At 64.8% G+C, this 18,470-nt stretch overlaps 6 protein-coding genes across 6 annotated transcripts in view; 3 read left to right on the top strand and 3 right to left on the bottom strand.

The window, feature by feature from the left end:
- Window positions 1-313: 313 nt before the first annotated feature.
- On the top strand, window positions 314-2,847 carry H696_03152 (hypothetical protein). Its single transcript, XM_009497042.1, has 2 exons — window positions 314-381; window positions 541-2,847. Exon 2 carries the CDS (start codon window positions 546-548, stop codon window positions 2,277-2,279), a length of 1,734 nt encoding a protein of 577 aa, XP_009495317.1. The 5' UTR covers window positions 314-381; window positions 541-545; the 3' UTR covers window positions 2,280-2,847.
- A 384-nt stretch (window positions 2,848-3,231) lies between these two features.
- H696_03153 (hypothetical protein) lies at window positions 3,232-4,347 on the bottom strand. The gene is made up of 3 exons (XM_009497043.1): window positions 4,046-4,347; window positions 3,777-3,960; window positions 3,232-3,690 (listed from the first exon to the last, which is right to left on the bottom strand). Exons 1-3 carry the CDS (start codon window positions 4,165-4,167, stop codon window positions 3,316-3,318), a joined length of 681 nt encoding a protein of 226 aa, XP_009495318.1. The 5' UTR covers window positions 4,168-4,347; the 3' UTR covers window positions 3,232-3,315.
- Window positions 4,348-5,064: 717 nt separating this feature from the next.
- On the top strand, window positions 5,065-7,829 carry H696_03154 (hypothetical protein; the record flags this gene model as incomplete). Its single annotated transcript, XM_009497044.1, has 7 exons — window positions 5,065-5,503; window positions 5,584-5,739; window positions 5,873-5,943; window positions 6,055-6,228; window positions 6,347-6,902; window positions 7,025-7,234; window positions 7,447-7,829. 7 exons carry the CDS (start codon window positions 5,065-5,067, stop codon window positions 7,827-7,829), a joined length of 1,989 nt encoding a protein of 662 aa, XP_009495319.1.
- Window positions 7,830-7,990: 161 nt separating this feature from the next.
- On the bottom strand, window positions 7,991-11,071 carry H696_03155 (hypothetical protein). Its single transcript, XM_009497045.1, has 5 exons — window positions 10,787-11,071; window positions 10,590-10,654; window positions 10,254-10,449; window positions 9,086-10,125; window positions 7,991-8,803 (listed from the first exon to the last, which is right to left on the bottom strand). Exons 1-5 carry the CDS (start codon window positions 11,057-11,059, stop codon window positions 8,218-8,220), a joined length of 2,160 nt encoding a protein of 719 aa, XP_009495320.1. The 5' UTR covers window positions 11,060-11,071; the 3' UTR covers window positions 7,991-8,217.
- Window positions 11,072-12,152: 1,081 nt separating this feature from the next.
- H696_03156 (hypothetical protein) lies at window positions 12,153-15,684 on the top strand. The gene is made up of 4 exons (XM_009497046.1): window positions 12,153-12,399; window positions 12,566-12,843; window positions 12,966-14,906; window positions 15,068-15,684. Exons 1-4 carry the CDS (start codon window positions 12,241-12,243, stop codon window positions 15,267-15,269), a joined length of 2,580 nt encoding a protein of 859 aa, XP_009495321.1. The 5' UTR covers window positions 12,153-12,240; the 3' UTR covers window positions 15,270-15,684.
- H696_03157 (hypothetical protein) overlaps window positions 15,680-18,470 on the bottom strand; it is a 3,406-nt gene continuing 615 nt past the window's right edge. The window contains exons 3-6 of the mRNA XM_009497047.1: window positions 18,210-18,347; window positions 17,969-18,068; window positions 17,776-17,826; window positions 15,680-17,599 (exon numbers count right to left, since the gene is read on the bottom strand). Of these exons, the coding sequence (XP_009495322.1) occupies window positions 15,770-17,599; window positions 17,776-17,826; window positions 17,969-18,068; window positions 18,210-18,347 (2,119 nt within the window). The 3' untranslated portion in view covers window positions 15,680-15,769. The remainder of the gene's footprint in view (window positions 17,600-17,775; window positions 17,827-17,968; window positions 18,069-18,209; window positions 18,348-18,470) is intronic.

The raw sequence follows: 18,470 nt of genomic DNA on the forward strand, positions 1-18,470 counted from the left end.
TTGTGTGTGCGGGGTGTACCCGCGTGAGCTGAGGAAGAGGCTGGACGAAGGGCGGAGCAGGCCCCGGAGCCGGTGCGCCTCAGGGGCCGAGATATAAATATGCCCATTGGCAGGGCCATGGAAAGCAGCCATCCACCACCCATCCTCCACCCCCTTCCTCCCGCATCCCCCTGCCTGACATTTAGACATACATGCGCACGTAGTAGACCACTGGCTTCGAGACACTCGCGTCTTCCCGCTTCTCTACCGACCTGAAAAGCACCTCGTTGGCTCAAGAGCCCCCCTATTCTCTCTCTCCCTCTCCCTCTCCCTCCTTCTTGGCCTCCCCCACGGACTCCCTTTCTCCTCACTGAGTTATCTCTCTTTCTCGGTCATCCCCTGGTTCGTTACCACCATCTCCCTCTCCGGCTCCCCCTCCTTGCCCCGCCCCCCTGCTCCCCCCCCCCCACCCCGCCCGGTGTTTTGGCCTGCTCCTCCATCTTCGTGCCGCTCTTGGCTAACCCCTCTCCCCTCTCTTTTCCCCCTCCCTCGCCGGCACAGACAACATGCTTTTCGGTATCCTCGCGAGCTCGATGCTCGCTTCGATGTCCACATCGGCCAGCCATGGCAGCCACTCGGATCACAGCCACAGCCATGACAGCCACTCGGATCACAGCCACAGCCATGACAGCCACTCGGATCACAGCCACAGCCATGGCAGTCACTCGGATCACAGTCTTGGCCATCATGATGAGCCTTCGGTCCCCATTTACTCGATCATCGGCATCCCGCTGATCTTCCTGCTGGGCCTGCTCGGCACCATGACCCCCTTCTTGATCATGTCGTACCTCCGCCGCCGGGCCAAGGGCGAGACCACCACGGTCGGCCTCAATCGCAGCCCCTTCCTGAAGTTTGTCCAGGGCATCAGTGCCGGTGTGGTCATCGCCGTGGCTCTGATGCACTCGCTGCCGGAGGCCCTGGAATTCGGTGAGGAGGTCTTTGATCATGGCCATGAGGATGATAGCCACGGGCACAGCCACTCGCTTCAGGCGCATGCGGCTTCCGGGCCGGAAGCCGCCGATCCGCATGAGGGCCACAACCACGGCTTCAGCTGGGTCTTCTTCATTACGATGCTCGGTGCCCTGGCCACGCTGGTGGTGGAGGAGCTCTTCATGCACTCCGGCATCTTCGGCGCCAGTGCCCACGACCACCATGATCTGAGCTTGCCAGCGGTGGTCCCCGTTTCCGAGCCCGAGGCCATTGTCCTGGAGCCGATCCTGCCCAAGCCCGATCCGACGCCCGCCTGCGATGCCGGTCCTGCCTGCCCGGACCCGGAGGGTGCGGCGGTCGCCGAGCTTGACTGCTCTCCCTCGTGCGACGAGGTCGCCGATGACTGTGTGTCCTCCTGCGAGCCGGTCGATTGCGACTCTTCCTGCGAGCCGGTTGAGTGTGATGACTCTTCTTGTGATGAGATCGAGGATGTCGGGGTGACGATGGCCCCGGCTCCGGTGGTCCTGCATGCTTCGGTGTCGTCTCTGGCCTCGCCGGCCAGCGCCACGGCCGCCATCTCCATCAAGGAGAAGTCCCTGATGGCCATGGAGGCCGACTCGCCCGGGTCGCTGGCCACCAGTGGCAAGGAGCACGACCTGGAGAAGGGCGACCATCACGATCTCCACGCGGACCACTCGCATGGTGGCCACCATCATCATGATCACTCGCACGGCTTCCACCATGATACCCTCGGGTACCATTCGCATGGAGACCACCATGGTCACTCGCATTCGCATGGGCATTCGCACTCGCATGGCCATGCCATGGATGCCGCCACCCGGGCTCGCATGGAGATCACCGGCATGTGGGTCATGCTGATTGGCCTGTGCCTGCATTCGGTCTTCGTTGGATTGGCTCTCGGTCTGTCCAACAGCATGGGGCTCTTCCTGGCCATTGTGGCCCACCAGTACTTCGAGGGGATGGCCCTCGGTGCGCGCATGGTCCGCACCCAGGTCAGCCGCCGGATGTCCATCTATCTGAATGCCTTCTTCTCTCTGAGCACTCCGGTGGGCATCGGCATCGGCATGGTCCTCTACTACACCGTGGGCACCGGCTATGTGTTTGCCCTGCTGAATGTCATCTTCCAGTCGGTGTCGGCCGGTATCCTGTTGTATGTGGGCTTCGTCCATCTGCTCACCGAGGAGCTGGCCCTGCCGGAGTACTTCCAGCGGCCCGTCCTGCGCGTGGTTCTCGGCCTCGGCGCCATCGTCGGTGTGGCGGCCATGTCTGTCATCGCCATCTGGGGCTAATGCGAGGAAACTCGGCCATTGGCCCAGGCATGAGGGGGAGGTGGGCGGGCGATTGCGCTCCCTCCTTCGCGCGCACCGCGCGCCTCCCTCCGGCCCCCGGTCGGCTTGTTGTCCGCGTAGCTGCCTTTTTTTTTTTATTACCCTCCGTCTTTAGATGCTGCCACAGCCCCACCCGCCCGTCGGCCAATGTGCCGGACGCCGGGCGCCGGGTCTCTTTTGGCCCTCTTCATGTCCTTGAGTTTTCCCTGGCGCGGCGCGTGCATCGGAGTCCTCGCTCCTCCCGCCACTATGTCTCTCTTCTGTCACGCGCCAGCAGGAGGGCCCTCTGTTGCGCCGTTTCCCTCTTTTCCCCTCCCTCCCTCCCTCCCTGTCTTTCTCTCCCTCGAGCGACAGCCACGGGGCGGGGGCCTGCCTCCTCCCTCTCCTCCAAGACTCTCTCTCTCTTTTCTCCTTGTGTATTGCTGCCTAGCCCCCTTCTACCATGCACGTATCAGGGGTTCTTGTCCTTGTGGTCTTCTTCCTCCTATCATTCCTCACCGGAAAATAGACTCCCTCTCTTTCTCCGTCATTTGGCTGTCGCAGGATTCTCTTGTGCTTTCATGTGGTTCTCGTGTGCTTCCATGTCTTTCTCTCTCTTTTCCTCACGTTGTGGTGTTCCCCTGATGCTCGAGCCTGGACGGCCAAAGACAGTCAAATCCCACCGGGCGCGTGGCTGTCCTCCCCCGGGGGAATGTGGTCACTCTCTTGTCATTTCCCCCCCCGGTTATCAGCAGTAGGGCCCCCGATCCGCCGATGACGACAGTGGAGACATCCGCTCCCTCCTGCTATGGGAGGGAAGGTGCGCGCGCGCGTGTGTGTGAGTGTGTGTGTGTGTGTGTGTGGGAGGGGGGGGGAGAGAGGGAAGGGAAAAAAAACAAAAAAACAAAGGCAGGGCGACCTCGCCTGCCGAGCCTTTGGCATGAAACAGTATATTTTCTTCTTTTCCCGAGAGCCTGGGGCGACAAAAGCACAAGGGCATGTGGCCCGGTCGCCGGCATCAGACATCGCCACTGTCATCAGCCTCTTCGGCAGTGGACTCGCCAGTCTCGCCAGTCTCGCCATCCTCATCCTCATCGCCTTCCCCGAGGATGGTGGCATTTTGCAGGATCTGGGACAGGGCCGCCATGACCTGGTTCATGTCGGCACCCTCGGGCATGCTGGCGCGGAACTGCTCCAGCAGCTCGGTCATCTCCGGGCTCATGGTGTCCAGCGGCTCGGGCAGCAGGTCGGCCAGCTTGTCCTCGGGCAGCAGACGGGCCAGCTCGTCATACACATCCTGACTCAGGGTGAACTGGTCCTTGGTGAAGTGCCCAGCCAGCAGGAGATCTGCCACAAAGTCCAGGTCTTCGGTGAAGATGTACGATTCGATGGGCTTCAAGATGTGCACATGTGTGTGAGAAGGCGGTGGGAGGGGGGGGAGAAGCAGCCATGGAGCGGCATGTGCGTGGGGCCACGTACCGACTGGCCGGCCGAGTCAACGGCAGTAAGGTCGGCACCAGCGGCCTTAAGGAACTCGAAAGCCTCCAGGCACTCGGCGTAGTGCAGGGGGGTGGCACCACGCTGGTCGCGCGCCTCCAAATTGGCGCCGAGTTCCAGCAGCCGCCGGCAAAGGGCGATGTTGTTGTAGGAGACCGCGGCCATGCTTCAGCAGGGAGCCGTGGCGATGGTGGTGAGATGGGCCTGGCAATGGGGACAGCGGGGGTGTCATGGGGTGGGGATCTGCGCACAGCGGAGTGTAACCGTAGTCGTCCTTCTCGTCGACGGAGACCGCGCCACTGTCGATCATGGCCAGGGCCTCGTCGGTCATGCCGTCGGAGATGAGAAGCCAGATGTTGGTGTCCGTGCTCATGTTGCTGGGGTTGAAAAGGGCAAAGGGGGAGGAGGGGAGAGGGGAGGGAAGAGAGGGGGGGGGGAGGAGAGTGTGTGTGCGCGCGCGAAGCGGATTGGTTGGGCGGGTGTGGCTGACTTGGAGACTGGCGGCCGATAAGGGATACAGTCTACCGGGGCTGATGGGAGGGTGGATTGCGCATTCCCTGCAGGGGGGGGGGGGGCTGAGGACGGGAGAGCACCCGAAAACACACGCGTTTCCTTCGGAGACAGTGCTCCCACTGGAGGCCCAAGGAGGACCAGCGGACGGAGCATCCTTTCCTTCTTTATTTGCCACTGGGGCCCCCTTGTCGGAGTCTCAGTCAGCCCCCCCCCCGGGGAGGGGCCAGGGGACTGGCAGACACAAACGCACATGCGTGCTGGAAGTCCCGGCCGGGCAGTGTGCATACGCATGTGGGTGCGGGAGAATGAGGGGCGGCCTCCTCGGCGCCACGGGACGCAATCACGTGCGAGACACTGGCCGCAAAGGCTACCCCACAACACTCGATCGAGTTCGACCGAGGACACTTCTTGGGCGTCAGGCGGGCGGGCGGGCGGGCGGGGGGGGGGGATTCTGGGTCGCCCCTCCGTCCGTGCGAACTCGCCAAACCCCTCCGGGAGGGGAAGAACCGGGGGAGTCTCTTAACCCCAGGTGGATATCTCCGACTCGCCCTCGCGCGTGTAAAACGGTGCCCGGGCCCCAGCGTGGCGTCCAGGCAGAAGAGACACCTGCCTGGCAGCCTGGCAAGCGGCCGCCACTAGCCCCCCCCCCCCCCCCCTTCTTTCTCCCCCTTTTATGGAAGCCAGCTTATGCCTTCCCTTTTGATATCTTGACATCACTTCTTGCTCTCGACGCAAACCAAGCAACAAGTAATCGGACATGGCTGATCTCGAGTCCCATGCTCATTCGATCCCCGGGATCTCATTGGATTCGCTGGTGTCCAGCGAGGCGAGCTCCGTCGGGGCAGCAGCCCAGCCCGATGCAAACCGCCCCGCATTGACGGTGGGCATCGACTTCGGGCATGGAGACTTGACCGGTAGTGCCCTGCTCCAGAGTGGGAGCTCGGCCATTCACACGAGCTCCCCAATGATGACCACGGCCCCCAGCACCCCGGCCGACATCCCGATTCTCCCTTGGGACGCCAGTCGAGTGCAGGATGAGTGGCGGCAGCGGGACCAAGTCCGACGCCGGCGCGGGCCCGCTGGCATGCCCTTGCCACCGGCCGTGTCCGGCAGTGAGCGCCGGGCCCTGCGCAATTTCGACGCCTTCCCGAAGGCTGACCCGTCGGTGCAAGAAACCTCGCGCGCCAGTGGACTCGGTACGTGTCGGGCGGGCGGGCGGGCCGGCTTCGGGGAGGGCTGACACACTCCTGACTCACCGCGCTTCCTCGGTACACAGTGTCGGCCGGGCTGCTTTTGTGCCTGGTCCTGGTGGGGCTCTACGAGTGGAACGAGTATGGCCGCGTCATTCGAACATACTCCTACTCGATCGACACCTCGACGCACAAGGACCTGCCTTTGACAATCGACTTGTGGATGGGCATCGCTTGTCAAGGTGCGCTTTGGTGGCAAGCCATACATCGGCAGGCTCAGGGGTCCATCCTTGGGTAGCAACTGACGCTGTAACCCTCTCTCTCTCTCTCTCTCTCTCTCGCTCTCGCTCCCTCTTTCACTCGCGCACACAAAAGATGTCGGCGTATTGACGCAAGACATCACCGGCGAGACAACGGACATCAGCGGGCGGTTCAATATGGAGTCGGTGCGCGCATCTTGCCTTTTCCACCATCCCGTCGTGGGTGTTGGGCTGCGCCGAGGTCAACACATGCTCCTGCCTCGCGGGGCGCATTCTCATGATCCTTCTCCCCATTAGGGCTCCTTCCTGGCCCCTCACTCGGGGGAGATCTTCATTTCGCCCGAGTCCCGGACGGCCGACTTCTCCCGGCCTGCCACACTGCAGGGCAGTGACCTGTCCGGGAGTGTGGTTTCTTTCCAGGCAGCGCCGACCAGCGGTTGTCGCATTCGAGGGAAGACATTCATCAAGAAGGTGCCCGAGCAGCTTTGATGCGCGATCCCCCGTTCGGGGCGGTCGGTGGCCCCCCATGCGTCCTCAATGCTGACACCGTCCTTGACGTCTGACACATGGGCCACCTGGTGCCAAGCAGCCTCGGGCTCAGCTTATCTTCACGAGCAAGGCCATCCTCGATCGGAGCTACCATGATGGGCACCATATGGACGACCTGGCCTCGCTCTATGGCATCAAGCACACCCAGGCCCAAGGCCAGGGGCATGACCGAGGCGACGACCATGGGGGCCACATGGCCCCGATGATGGGTATGGGGGATCTGCACATCGGTCGGAACCGGGCCCGGCACGGGCATGGCCACGGGCACGATCATGGCCACGGGCACGGTCAGGATCATGGCCACGATCATGGCCATGCTCCCAAGGCCGAGCGGCGACACTCCCGCCGGGAGGAGGGCGACAATGCGGAGGCCGCAAGCAGGGGACACCGCGGTCATGGGCACGGCGGGCCGGCCGCCAACCGGCCGATTCCCCAAGCATCCATGGCCAATGAGGAGCCCCTGGCAGAGGCCACGCAGCGCCACATGGCGGCCAGCCCGGTGAACATGACCCACCGGTTTAACGCCCTCGCTTTTGGCCCGCGCTTCCCGGACCTCGAAGCCCAGCTGGATGGCCTGATGGCCACCCCGCCGAAGTGTATGTTCCAGCTTCCCGTCCCCCCGGCCCCCTCCCCTAGGGGAAAGTAGGGCGCCCCTTCCGCCGAGGCATGATCTGACCTTCGTGTGGCCTCTCGCCCGAATGGAACTCCCCATCCGCAGCCCAGTACATGTACCGGTACTTCCTGGACGTGGTGCCCACCCTGTACTGGGACCGGACTGGTCGTCTGACCTTCTCCCCGGAAGAAGTGTGGCCCTTCGCCGCGGCCGCCAGCCAGGGCCGGCCGACATCCATGGTCCAGTCGGCGCAATTTGCTTTCAACCTTTTCCACCGGCCGGTGGATGTGCATTCCGGCAACACCGGCTTCGCAGGTAGGCAGATGGATCTTTCGAGAGTCCGCACACATAAAGACACACAGGGACAAGCCGAACTTGCCCGCTTTCTCTTTCGCCCCATCTCCCCCCCCCCACCCCCAGGGGTCCCCGGGCGGCCATACGTGCATGGCCTCCACCAGGCATGGAAAGGTTAATCGCATGAGCCGCCGCCACTGACACGCACTTCTGTTGGCATCCATCCCTATCAGGCATCGTGTTGTCCATCAATTCCGAGCCGCTTCGAGTGATGATCTCCGACCAGTACGCTCGGTCCATGGCTGACTCCTGGATTAGCGGGCTATTCAGCAGCGGTGCCGGTGGCAGCGGCAGCAATCTTCGCGAGGGGGGCAATTTTGATGCCTCCCGCGAGGCTGCCCGACTCATGGACAACCTGTGGGGGATGTCCACGTCGGTGGGCGAGCGCCTGACCGCGTCGCTCCTGGATGGGCCTCTTCGGCTGCTTGTGCGGCTGATGGCCATCGGCGGGGGGCTGATTTACTTTTCCCAAATCCTGGCCCGTGTTTCCATCCACCTGGCCGGGCGCCTGGCCGCCCGAGGCGGCCATGCCACGGGCAAGATCCACAGCAGCTGAATTCCATGCTCCATATGGTATGGGCCGCGGTACGCCCGGAGCCCAGGGGTGTTTTCGACGCCGCTCAGCGAGCGCTTGGTCGCCGCATATGCCACTCTTTCTCCCCTCCCTCCCCCCCCCCCCCCCTCTCCCGCCGCCCATCCAATCCAGCGATTCAAACATGGGAATAATACAGGGTAGATGTGAGATGCCCAGATGTGGGGGGTCATTGGTGGTGCTCTGTCCGCCGTTCGTCCAACGTGTTGGAGGGGCGGGAATCGGGGATGCAGGGCCCTACCGCCGCAGCCGGGAAGAAAGAGGAGCAAAGGAGGAGCAAAAGAGGGGGAGGGAGAGGGGAGGCAAAGGGACGGGAGAAGAACGGGGCAGGGGGGAAGAAGATGGAATGATGTCAGGCCCGAGAAAAGTGCGGCAGATACACCTCCGGGGTGGCTTGCATGCCCACACGGCAGCCAGAGCCACCCTCCGGAAGGGGGGCGCCATTCTTGAGCGGCACTTGGGGGCCCTCCTCCGGCAGGGGGTCCGCCTCGCCAGGGAGGAGATCCCGGGCCGGACCGATATCCCGCAGGAGCGCCTCGCAAACGGCCGCCACGCGCAGGAGAAGATGCTCATCCCACCAGCGCCCAGCCAACTGCAGGCCCAAGGGCCGTCCCTGACGATCAACCCCGACCGGGACCACAATTGACGGCACGCCGGTCAGATTGGCGAGGGAGGAGAAGCGCATGATCCGACTGAGCGGCGTGGCCTCCAGGGCATCTCCACGACCGGGAACCATGGAGTAAGGAACGTCCGGGGCCGCAATGCCAGTGGCCGGGGAGGCAATCAGCGACAAGGGCCGATGCCGGGCCGGCATGCTGGAATCCTCCGAACTGGAGTACCGGTTCGAGCCGAGTGCTCCGGTGGGGTCACCGTCGAACATGCGCCGGAGGTATTCGATGGCACGAGTGCGCTGACGCTGGGCCCGCACAAGATCCGTGCTGTTTGCAAGGGCGATTGAGGATGGGATGGTCAGTGATGGTAGCAGCAGCAGCAGCAGCAGTGGCAACAACAACAGCAGCAGCAGCAGTGGCAACAACAACAGCAGCAGCAGCAGCGGCAACAGCAGCAACAGCAGCAGCAGCAGCAGCAGCAGCAGCAGCAACAGCAAGGACAATATGATCAACAAACACAATGGCAGTGCAGCAGTAGCAGCAGCGGTGCCGAAGGCGAGACAAGAGAGGAAACCTCAAAGAGAGGAATGTCCGGGTGCTTTGACGTACGGCGTCAGCGTATCCATCATGGAGAGGCAAATGCGCGTGCTGGGGGCCATGCCGGCGGCGGCGGCACCACCGCCATAGGCATCCGAGAAGGACTGCATCTCGGAGGTGATGCTGATCAAGTGTGCCACACGGGACTCCTCGAGCTCGGGCAAGGCGCACGGAACCAGCTCAACGCCAGTTCGATCGCGCAAAATCCTCAAGAAGGCGCGAGGACCCTCAACACAGGCACTCTCAAACACATGGCGGAAGTAGTGCCGCGGGATGCCGATGCGCACGCCGGCCAGGCTGCCGGCCAGAGTGTCGGACTTCAGACGCAGGGCCGCGCGAACCCCGGCCAGATGCGGAGTCGGCTGCAGAGACACCACCGGATCGACGCCAGCCGGGTCGGGGCCTGCCATGGCCAGGTACCCGGCGGCCAGGTCGGCCACATTCGTGGCCAAAGGGCCCGCATGACCGACCGAGCACACCAGCGGCACCGCCCCGGCCTCGGAAACCCGGCCGAAAGTCGGCTTCAAGCCCCAAATGCCACAGAAGGAGGCCGGGATGCGGACCGACCCGCCGCCATCGGCTCCGACTCCGAGTGGGCACAGCCCGGCCGCCACGGCGGAGGCAGTGCCCGAGGAGGAGCCCCCGGTTGCGAAGCCCAATGCCCGGGGATTGACCGGGGTCCCGTGGTGAATGTTGGTCCCGGTCACGCCCAGTCCCAGCTCATGCATGTTCGTCTTGCCCACAAGCAGGGCCCCAGCCCGACGGAGGAGGGCCACGCATGCTGCCTCCTCCGAGCCTGGGGTGTCCCCCTGCAGGCCGAACTCCCCCGGGGCCCCGGTCAAGACGCATGAGCCGCCCGTCGTCAAGGGATAGGCACTCTGGCGGAATTCATCCTTCACGCATACCGGCACTCCATCCAGCGGAGAGAGGGGGCTGCCAGCGCGCCAGCGGCTGGCAGATGCCTCGGCCTGGGCCAGCAGGTCCGCTTCATTGATGGCCACGAAGGCACGGAGGTTTTCCCCCGCAGAGCCCTGAGCACGAGCCAGGAAGGACTATGATTCCCGGCCGGCGCGCAGACAGGGAGGAGCAGGTTAGAAAGAGGCCACTCCCGCCCTCCCACCCGCCTCCCCCTCAACAAAAGCACCGGAACCACGCCCCCTGATGCCCTTCCCACACGAACCTTGGCCACGTCCACTGGCGAAAGCTTGCCCGAGGCATATAGAGTACGCAGCATGGCCGACGTTTCCGGGACAAAAGTGCCCTCAGATGCGCCAGATGGGACCCCAGGAGGGGCTTCCTCATCGGCAAACAGGTCGCGCAGCTGGCCCAGCGGGCCCCTGGCAGCTTGTGTCTGAGCCAGGGCCTTCTGAGCATGACTGCATGAGTAGCACCATCATGCACAAGCAGGGGGGCAAGGGGCGCGGTGTGTGTGTGTGTGTGTGTGTGTGTCCACTCGCAGGAGTTAGGCCTTTGTGGAGCATGTGGTCCCAGGGAGTGGGCGCCGTTTGAAACGCACGTCGGAAGAACCAGAGGGAGGGCCGAGGGAGGGTCGCGTGGGCCGGTCTGTCGGAGGAGGAAGAGCTGGCCAAGTGGATTGCCCCGTGCACATGTGGGTGAGTGTCTGTGTGCGGACAGGCGGGAGGCTGACAGGCTGACGCATCCCATGCAGGCAGAGAGGATGCGAATGAGGACAAGCGTGTGTTTGGCGCGCACGTTGCTGTCGGTGGACAGGCGGTTCTTCACCGGGGGGACGGTTTCGATGACCGGAGCAGCCAGGTCCAGCATCTTGCCGAAGAGAGATGGAGCATAAATATCCTGCAGGTCATAGGGGACGGCATCTAGCTCGGCATCGGTCGGGTCGGCTCCTCCATCGGGCAGCCAGTGCGTCAGGTGGTGATATGCATTGTGGGCCTGGTCAGCTGGCAAGGCCAGGATGTCCTCCAGGGCTGGTGGGCGGGCCTCATCACCAGGGGCAACCATGATCATCCAATGGGGGGGAGGAGGGGGCGCAAGAAAAGGGCAGGGAATGGGGAGGCGAAAGGGGGGGGGGGGGGGGGAGGAGAACCTTGAAGCGGCATCCTGCTCGTCGGTGCGCCGCCAGTCCTCTTGCAGAAGACTTTCCCCCTTGCACCGTCAGCCCCTTCGCCGACCACAGATGTAATAAGGCTCGCACCTCGCCGCTTCGGCTGCCTCTCAGAAGGCCGGTCATTTGCAGGACCTTGCCGCGGGGTCCCCCCCCTCCCGAGAAAATGCAGAAACTCCTGTGCGGAGGAGGTGAGGGATGCCCCTTGCGGTGCCGGCGAGACCGGCGGTCCTTCGCCGGCCCGTGTGGTGTTCGTCATGCCTGACCAAACCGACGCCCAAATCGGCCGCCCTTTTGGGGCGCAGCCCAGCTGGAATCCCACGTCCCCTGGTCGCCGCGGCTCTTGAGAATCCTGGCGCCCAGGGGGGAGGGGGTAGGCAGGCATCTGCCCCCCCGCCGCCCGGGGAGGCCAAGCAGCTAGGGAGGGGTCTCAGTTGTTCGCCATGACCGTGGGATGCTGCCAACGCACAAGACGCGCCTTGTTTACGATCTAATGGGTTGGCACTTGGGCGCCGTTCTCCCCTGGTCCCCCGAGCCCTTGCCTGTGCTTGGCACACACACACACACACACACACACGCGCGCGTCCGGTCCGCCGGGTTTACGTCCCCCCCGGTGAGGAGGCCCGCCCGCGGCTCGGGCTCGGGAGAAGCAGCATGCTCGATCTCCTCGCCACTCTCACGACGAGGGCCCACCGCTCGGGGGATGACCATGTGTTTCTCTGCCAAACATGCAGTCTCTGGGCCTCTGGGCCCGGGTGGGCGAGAATGTGGCCGTGTGTGTGGCCGTGTGTATGGCCGTGTGTGTGTGGCCGTGTGTATGGCCTTGTGTGCGGCCGCTAGTTTGTCATTTGGGACGGCATTCACCATGTCACGGACCACCGACGACACACACCCCCCCCCCCCCCCCCCCCCCCCTGAACGCCAGCCCCCATTTAATAATTGAACTCCGCCGCTTCTTGGGTCATTGTCACGGATCCCCCCCCCCCCCCCCCCCCCTCCTCACCCCCTCCTCTCCGCCTTCACCTTTTCCCTCGCCGAGTGTTCTGCGCGCCTCTTTGCCCTCCTCCCCTCCCCACTCGGCCCAATGACCGCCGACCCTCGGACTCCGCCGCCCAACGCGGCTCTCTATGTATGGTATGCGTCGCAATCTGGCAACGCCGAAAGCATCGCCCGTGGTCTCGCTGCCGAGGCTACCTCCCTCGGCTACCAGGTCACTACTAGCTCGCTGGATGATTCTCCCCTGGTCCGTGCTTGGCCGCTCATGGCTGTGTTCTCTCCCCCTCTATATATATCTCTCTCTCCTCCTTCCGGCCGGCTGACACCCTGCTCCCTCTTCCCTGTCTCTGCTCGTGCATTTTACTGGGCCTTTCTCTGCGTACATGGCCCGGGTGTCCATCGGGCATCTGCAGGTCCGTAGCAACGCCGAGTCCAGCCGGCATCTGGCGGTGATCGTCTGCTCGACAACCGGCGACGGCGAGGTCCCGGACAACGGAAACCGCTTCTACCGGAACCTGCGCAAGCGCACGCACGGCCCGGCTGCCTTCAGCCAACTCACCTATGGCCTCCTTTGTCTGGGTGATACGAACTATGATTCCTTCTGTGGCGGTGGGCGCCGGCTCAAGAAGGGTCTCGATCGGCTGGGTGCGGTTGAGCTCTGCCCCATCGGGCTGGCTGATGAGGTGACTGGGTATGTAAAAATGTCGTCCCTTTGCCATTCCCCTTTCTTCCCCCTTCTTCTCTCTACTAACACACACTCTCGCAATCACGCCCATCACGCCCATCACGCCCATCACGCTCTTGCTCACTCAGACTCGAGACCGTCATGGACCCCTGGGTGGCTAACATGTGGCCGCGGCTGGCGGAAGCCGCGCGCGCGGCCCTGCCCCCCGGCTGGTCCGAGGATGAGCTCAAGTCCGGGACCGAGGCTGCTGCTCAGCCTGATGCTGCCTCCGCGGCGGCGGTCACCACGCCCGAGGTGGCTTCCCCTGACACTGTGGCCGCCCCGATGACTGGCACTTTCACATGTGACATCCCAGCTGGCACCATGGGTGTGGCAGTTGTGCCGCCGATTGATCCGGCCCTGCCGGGGCTCCCACGCCCGGAGGACCCGGTCCTCACGGAGCAAGAGCATGATGCTTGGGCTGCCAAGCTGGGTTTGCCGCGCTTGGCGGTTCCCCGGTCGGTGGCCATCTCTGTTGGCCGGGCCCCACGGCTGAGCGCCCTTCGACTGCATCCAACCATTGCCGGGGGGGCCCCGGCCGATGGTGCGCCCATCCGCTGGCGGCATCTGGAGCTCGGTACCATGATCCCTGTGGCCGCGCGCGTGGCCACCGCCCCCGGGGCCGTGCGGACGACCATCGAGCTGGCCTTGCGCATTGGCGACGGTTTTGGCGGCTTCGAGGCCACCGGCGAGCCGCGCCATGCTCCGGCCCTTGAGACTGGCAATGATGCCCACCTGAGCCGCTGGCGCGGGGGCGATGCCATGGGCATCATTGCTCCCAATGATCGGTCCCTGGTGCTTGCCCTGTGTCAGCGACTTGGCGTGGACCCGCGCGAGCAGTTCCAGCTGGTGGCCCCGAGCCAGGCGTCCGCGCCGGCCGAGGAGCTTGCCGCCGCGGAGAACCCCCTGCCGCATGTCCCCTCGCCGGCCACCGCGCATGACATGCTTTCCTTCGGGCCGGAGCTGCGTGAGATGCCGCCGAAGGCGGCGATCCGGGCGCTGGCGGCCGAGGCCCCCACCGGGTCCTACTCACAGCGGATCCTCCTCTTCCTGTCCAGCCGCTCCGGGGTGGCGCTGTATAATGCCTGGCGAGCGGACTTCCGGCCGACGGTGCTGGATCTGCTGGCCCTGGCGCCGGAGTGTCGCCCTCCTCTGGCCCGGCTGCTTGAGATCCTCACGCCGCTGACGCCGCGGTACTACTCGGTGGCCGGGTTTGGCCGGTCGGCCGAGCCGAATGACCGGTCCGTCGTGCGGGTTCTTTTCAATGTCCTTCGCGATCAGACACCGGCTGGAGCCGCGCGCGCTGGCCTGGCCACCACTTGGCTGGAGGGGCTGCTCGGGGGTCCCGGGGCCCTGGCGGCCGGGCCCTTCGCCGAGCAGCCGGCCTCGCTGGTCGAGGGCCCGGAGCTTGGGACCGAGGTTCGCCCCGGCGGGGCGCTGGATGCCTCATGCGATTGGTCCCAGCTGGCTGGGCATGATGGGCAGCCGCTGCCGATGCCGGAGCTGGCGGCCTTCCTCCAGCCGTCGTTGCACTTCCGCCTGCCTCCGGCCGGGCAGGAGCGTCGGCCGCTGGTGCTTGTCGGCCCGGGCACCGGGGTGGCTCCTTTCCTGGCCTTTTTGCAGGAGCGCATGGCGGCGCTGTCCTCGCGCGGCCTGTTGCTTAATGCCGGGCCTGATGGGGCGCCGGTTTTCGGTCCGATTGTCATGTATGCCGGCTGCCGGGGCCTGGATGTGGACCTCCTCGGGGCGGATGTGCTGCTCAAGGCCCTGAAGGCCGGGGTGTTGACCCGGCTGTCGGTGTCGGTGTCGCGCCAGGCCGGCCCACCGACCGGGACCCTGGCCGATGCGCCGGCCGGGTCCCTGCTGGGGACCGTGCATCATCTGCTGGCCCATCCGGCGGTGTTTGTTCGATACGGCGCGCATGTTTCCCATGCCATCAGCCTTGATGCTGACATTCTCCAGCCGCTGCTGCTGGGCGCGGGGCTGTCGGACGATGGCGGCCCGGACGCCGCGCGGACCTACGTCTGTGGGTGCGTGCTTGGTTTGTTCTTCCCCTTTGTCCCTCCACTTCTGCCAGGCCGTGCTGCCATGTGTTTCCTTCTGCCCTGGTGTCTTTTGTTGCCCCACTCCGCCATCCGGCTCCCCTTTTTGAGGCACGCTTTTAGGCTGACATCTTTCCCGTCCATCACAGCGATGCCGCGGCCATGGCAACCGGCGTGCGTCGGGCCTTTGCCGGCGTGCTTGCCGGTGTTCGAACCTTCGCCGACAGTCTCCCGGCCCAGGAGACCCTGGAGCCGCTGGGGCCGGAAGATGAGGCCTCCGTGGCCGAGAATCTCACGGCCATCCTCCAGTGGACTCGGCGCCAGCGTTACGTGCAGGACATTTGGACTTAGAAGAGGGGTGCCACTTGAAGCGGGAATGTCGGCCTTTTTTGCTGCCCCCCCCCCCCTCCTTCACTTCCGTGTGCTCCTCCTCGTCTCGTGCTGGGCCACGAAATCCCATGGGAAATGCAAGTGTGGACCTTCCGTTTGCTCGTCCCTCCCCCTCCCGCGCATGAAGTATAGAACCCCCATGACCACACAAGAGCCGTTTCCTTCCCCCACTTGCCCCCTCCCATTCCCCCTCCCGCAGAAGGAGCACAGCCAAGTCGGCCCGTCTAGGCGGGGAAGAGGAGGTGGTAGACCCGAATATTGGGAGATGACAAGTGTGCTGAGCAAATGCGGAGGCCATGTAAATATATATACATCCATGCATGCATGAATATGTGTGAGCACGAGAGGGGGAGGGAGAGGGAGAGAGAGAGAGAGAGGGAGAGAGAGAGAGAGAGCACCAGACCCATCTATCAAGGGTAAGGTCAAGGGAAAAGGGTAAGAGGAACCCCCAACACCCTGCTTCACTCGGAGGAGTCGGTGGTTTCGGCGTCGGCAATGAGCAGCCACTCCGCAAAGCGCAGGAGCACATGGCGGAAAAGACCGCCCTCGGTGGCGCCGGGTCGGGTGCCAGGAAGAATGATGGGTGGCAGCTGGGCCCACGAGTGGAAGGCATGCTCATCGACCACCTCCTGATCGTAGAGCTGGTGTGCCAGCAGGAGGATCTCCTTGGAGCCGGACCACAGGCCGAAGGCGGCACTCCGCTGGCAGGCGGCCACTTCCTCGGGCGAGGCGCCCGCCGGGGGCAGAGGAATGACCGCCGCCTCGGCGGCCTCCAACTCAAGCAGGAAGGAGATCTGCAACGAGGGGGAGTTGATGAAGCGCCGGATGAGGTCCAGGCGTTGAGTGAGGATGTCCCCGGCGCCGGGGATCGGCTTGTCCGTGGTATTCCGGCGTTCGGACCAGACAATGGCCTGGATCAGGCCGCCCAGGAGGACGGCCTGCGAGCCGAGGGCCGTGGCCGAAGAGGTGGCCCCCGAACCGAGGGCCGAAAAGGAGCTGTGCGCCGCGGCAATGTTCCGGTACAGGGTGTTGGCATTCGGCGACTCGAGAGTCCGCGCGTCCAGCAGATAATGTGCAAAGGAGGTGGCCGGCCGGCGGGAGGCATGCACTGGCGAAGGGCGCGAGGGCCGGGAAGGGGACTCGGTGGAGTCGTCGTTTCCGGCGGCGGCGGCGGCCGACCCAGCACCGGCACCGGCACCGGCACCGGCACCGGCACCGGCACCGGCACCGGCACCGGCACCGGCACCGGAGGCGGGGGCACCGGTGCCCCCGAGACTGAAGGATTGGAAGAGGGTTTCCAGCTGGGTGGGGGCTTTCCCGGGGGAAGGAGCAGCATCAGCGGAAGTGGAGGTGGAAGACCCCCCAGTCATTGGGGCCAGGGGGGTGCCGGAGGCAGGGCGCCGAGGCGCCGAAGCACTGCCAGCCGGGAGGGATCCCGATGGGGGGGTCTTGCCGGGGGGAACCGACGTCGGGAGGGGAGGCGGGCGGGACCGGGCCCCGGGAGTCGTGGGCAACAGATTCAGGAACAACGGGGACGAGGCAAAGGCCGATGGGGGTGCCACGGGGGTGGCCGGGGCGGACATCGCGGCCGCAGACGAGCCCTTCGCCACACTGGGGCCCGAGACGGAGCTGGCCGCCGAGGTGGAGGACCGGGCGCCCGGGGAGGGCCATTGGGCATGGTTGCTGGAGCTGAGTGGCGAGTCGGCCGGCGAGTGGCCAGAGGAAAAGGCACGCCCCGGCCGGAGGTCCCGGCGATCGTGGCGGAAGTCCCGATAGTCGCGACTGGTCTCGGTGTTGCTCCGGAAGTCCCGGGCCCCGTCGATGCCATTGCCGCGGAAGTCTCGGCCGACGTCGCTGCTGCGGAAGTCCCGGCCATCAACCGCGCCGCGAGGGTCGCGCGCATCGCCGGCACCCCGGAAGTCCCGGCCATCGATGGGACCACGGAAGTCCCGGCTGCTCTCGGGACGGCTGCCAGTGCGGAAGTCACTGCGGAAGTCGCTGCGGAAGTCGCTGCGGAAGTCCCGGTGACTGCTGCTGATGCTACCGCCGCTCCCGCGGAAGTCCCGAGAGGAGTCACGGCCATCGCGGGTGAAGGAGGCGGGCGGCTGGCCGGGGCTGGGCGACCGGTGTGAGCCGAAGGGATCCATATGGCTGGCTCCTGCGCTCGACTGGGGACGAGTGGGGGCACGGGTGGATGGGCCCCGACCGGGTGGCATGGGGCGCAACTCGCCTGGGCCGTGGGCATATGGACAGGTCCGGCCTCGGGTACACACGCCGGAGCGATCGAAATTCTGCGAACAGGGGAGAAGTCGCCATGAGGAAGCCGGTCAGCAAGAGGGAGATAGAGAGGAAGAGAGGGAGAGGGGGAGAGAGGAAGAGAGGGAGAGGGGGAGAGAGGGAGAGGGGGAGAGAGAGGGAGAGAGGGAGAAAAATGGGGCAAGGATGACAGGCAAACCCCAGGACGCACTCGACAGGCGCTGGTCCGGTATGTGCGGCTCGCAATCTGCTGGTCAACCTCCTGAGTAACGACAGGCGGAAAGGGAGGGAAGAAGGGGAGGGGAGGGGGGCAGGGGGTTGGTAAGTAGGAGGGAGGGAGTGGGAGAGGGACAGAGAAAAGAAAGTGTCCCAAGACCCTGATGATCAGCAGGAGACACACGCACGGGGCTGAAATCACAGAAAACATAGCCCTCATGAAGGCGGCTGCCAATCATCTCCGAGCAGAACTGCCCGAAGAGAGTTCGAATATTGCTGTATGTAATGCTGAGAAGGCCGGAGAAGGCGCGGGGGGCGCACATCAAAGGGCGAGGGGGAGGAGGAGGAGGGGAGGAGAAGGTGAGCACCGGGGACAGGGGAAGAGGGAGGGAGAAGGGGTCCATCAGCCAGGCAAGGGAGCACACGCACATCTTATTGACGTCAGCCATGGGGCGCCACTGAATCCTGACATTGTTCGAGTCGGGGATGAGCTTCAGCGAGGTGCGGAAGCTGGCATGAGCCAGAAAGAAGGTGATCGGACTGGTGTCTCCGCTCTCCGTGAGAATGCTAGGGAGGGTGGCGGGTGAAGCAGCGGTAAGAATCGGGCACGGGGGCACATGTGCGAGGAACCAAAGACCCCAGGGGAGGCAGGGACTCGAGCGGTGGGGGAGCGAGGGGGGGGGGGGGGGG

This window comes from Fonticula alba, assembly GCF_000388065.1.
Source record: "Fonticula alba strain ATCC 38817 unplaced genomic scaffold supercont2.4, whole genome shotgun sequence".
NCBI lineage: Eukaryota > Rotosphaerida > Fonticulaceae > Fonticula > Fonticula alba.

Coding starts and splice junctions, on each gene's coding strand:
- H696_03153 (XM_009497043.1), bottom strand. CDS start 4,167: ATGAGCACGGACACCAACATCTGGCTTCTCATCTCCGACGGCATGACC. Junction 3,961..4,045: donor GACTACGGTTACACTCCGCT/GTGCGCAGATCC, acceptor TCCCTGCTGAAG/CATGGCCGCGGTCTCCTACA. Junction 3,691..3,776: donor TTGACTCGGCCGGCCAGTCG/GTACGTGGCCCC, acceptor CACATCTTGAAG/CCCATCGAATCGTACATCTT.
- H696_03156 (XM_009497046.1), top strand. CDS start 12,241: ATGACCGCCGACCCTCGGACTCCGCCGCCCAACGCGGCTCTCTATGTA. Junction 12,400..12,565: donor CGCTGGATGATTCTCCCCTG/GTCCGTGCTTGG, acceptor GGGCATCTGCAG/GTCCGTAGCAACGCCGAGTC. Junction 14,907..15,067: donor GCGCGGACCTACGTCTGTGG/GTGCGTGCTTGG, acceptor CGTCCATCACAG/CGATGCCGCGGCCATGGCAA.
- H696_03155 (XM_009497045.1), bottom strand. CDS start 11,059: ATGATCATGGTTGCCCCTGGTGATGAGGCCCGCCCACCAGCCCTGGAG. Junction 10,655..10,786: donor GCCTGTCCACCGACAGCAAC/GTGCGCGCCAAA, acceptor CCACTTGGCCAG/CTCTTCCTCCTCCGACAGAC. Junction 10,450..10,589: donor CTCCCTCTGGTTCTTCCGAC/GTGCGTTTCAAA, acceptor CTACTCATGCAG/TCATGCTCAGAAGGCCCTGG.
- H696_03152 (XM_009497042.1), top strand. CDS start 546: ATGCTTTTCGGTATCCTCGCGAGCTCGATGCTCGCTTCGATGTCCACA.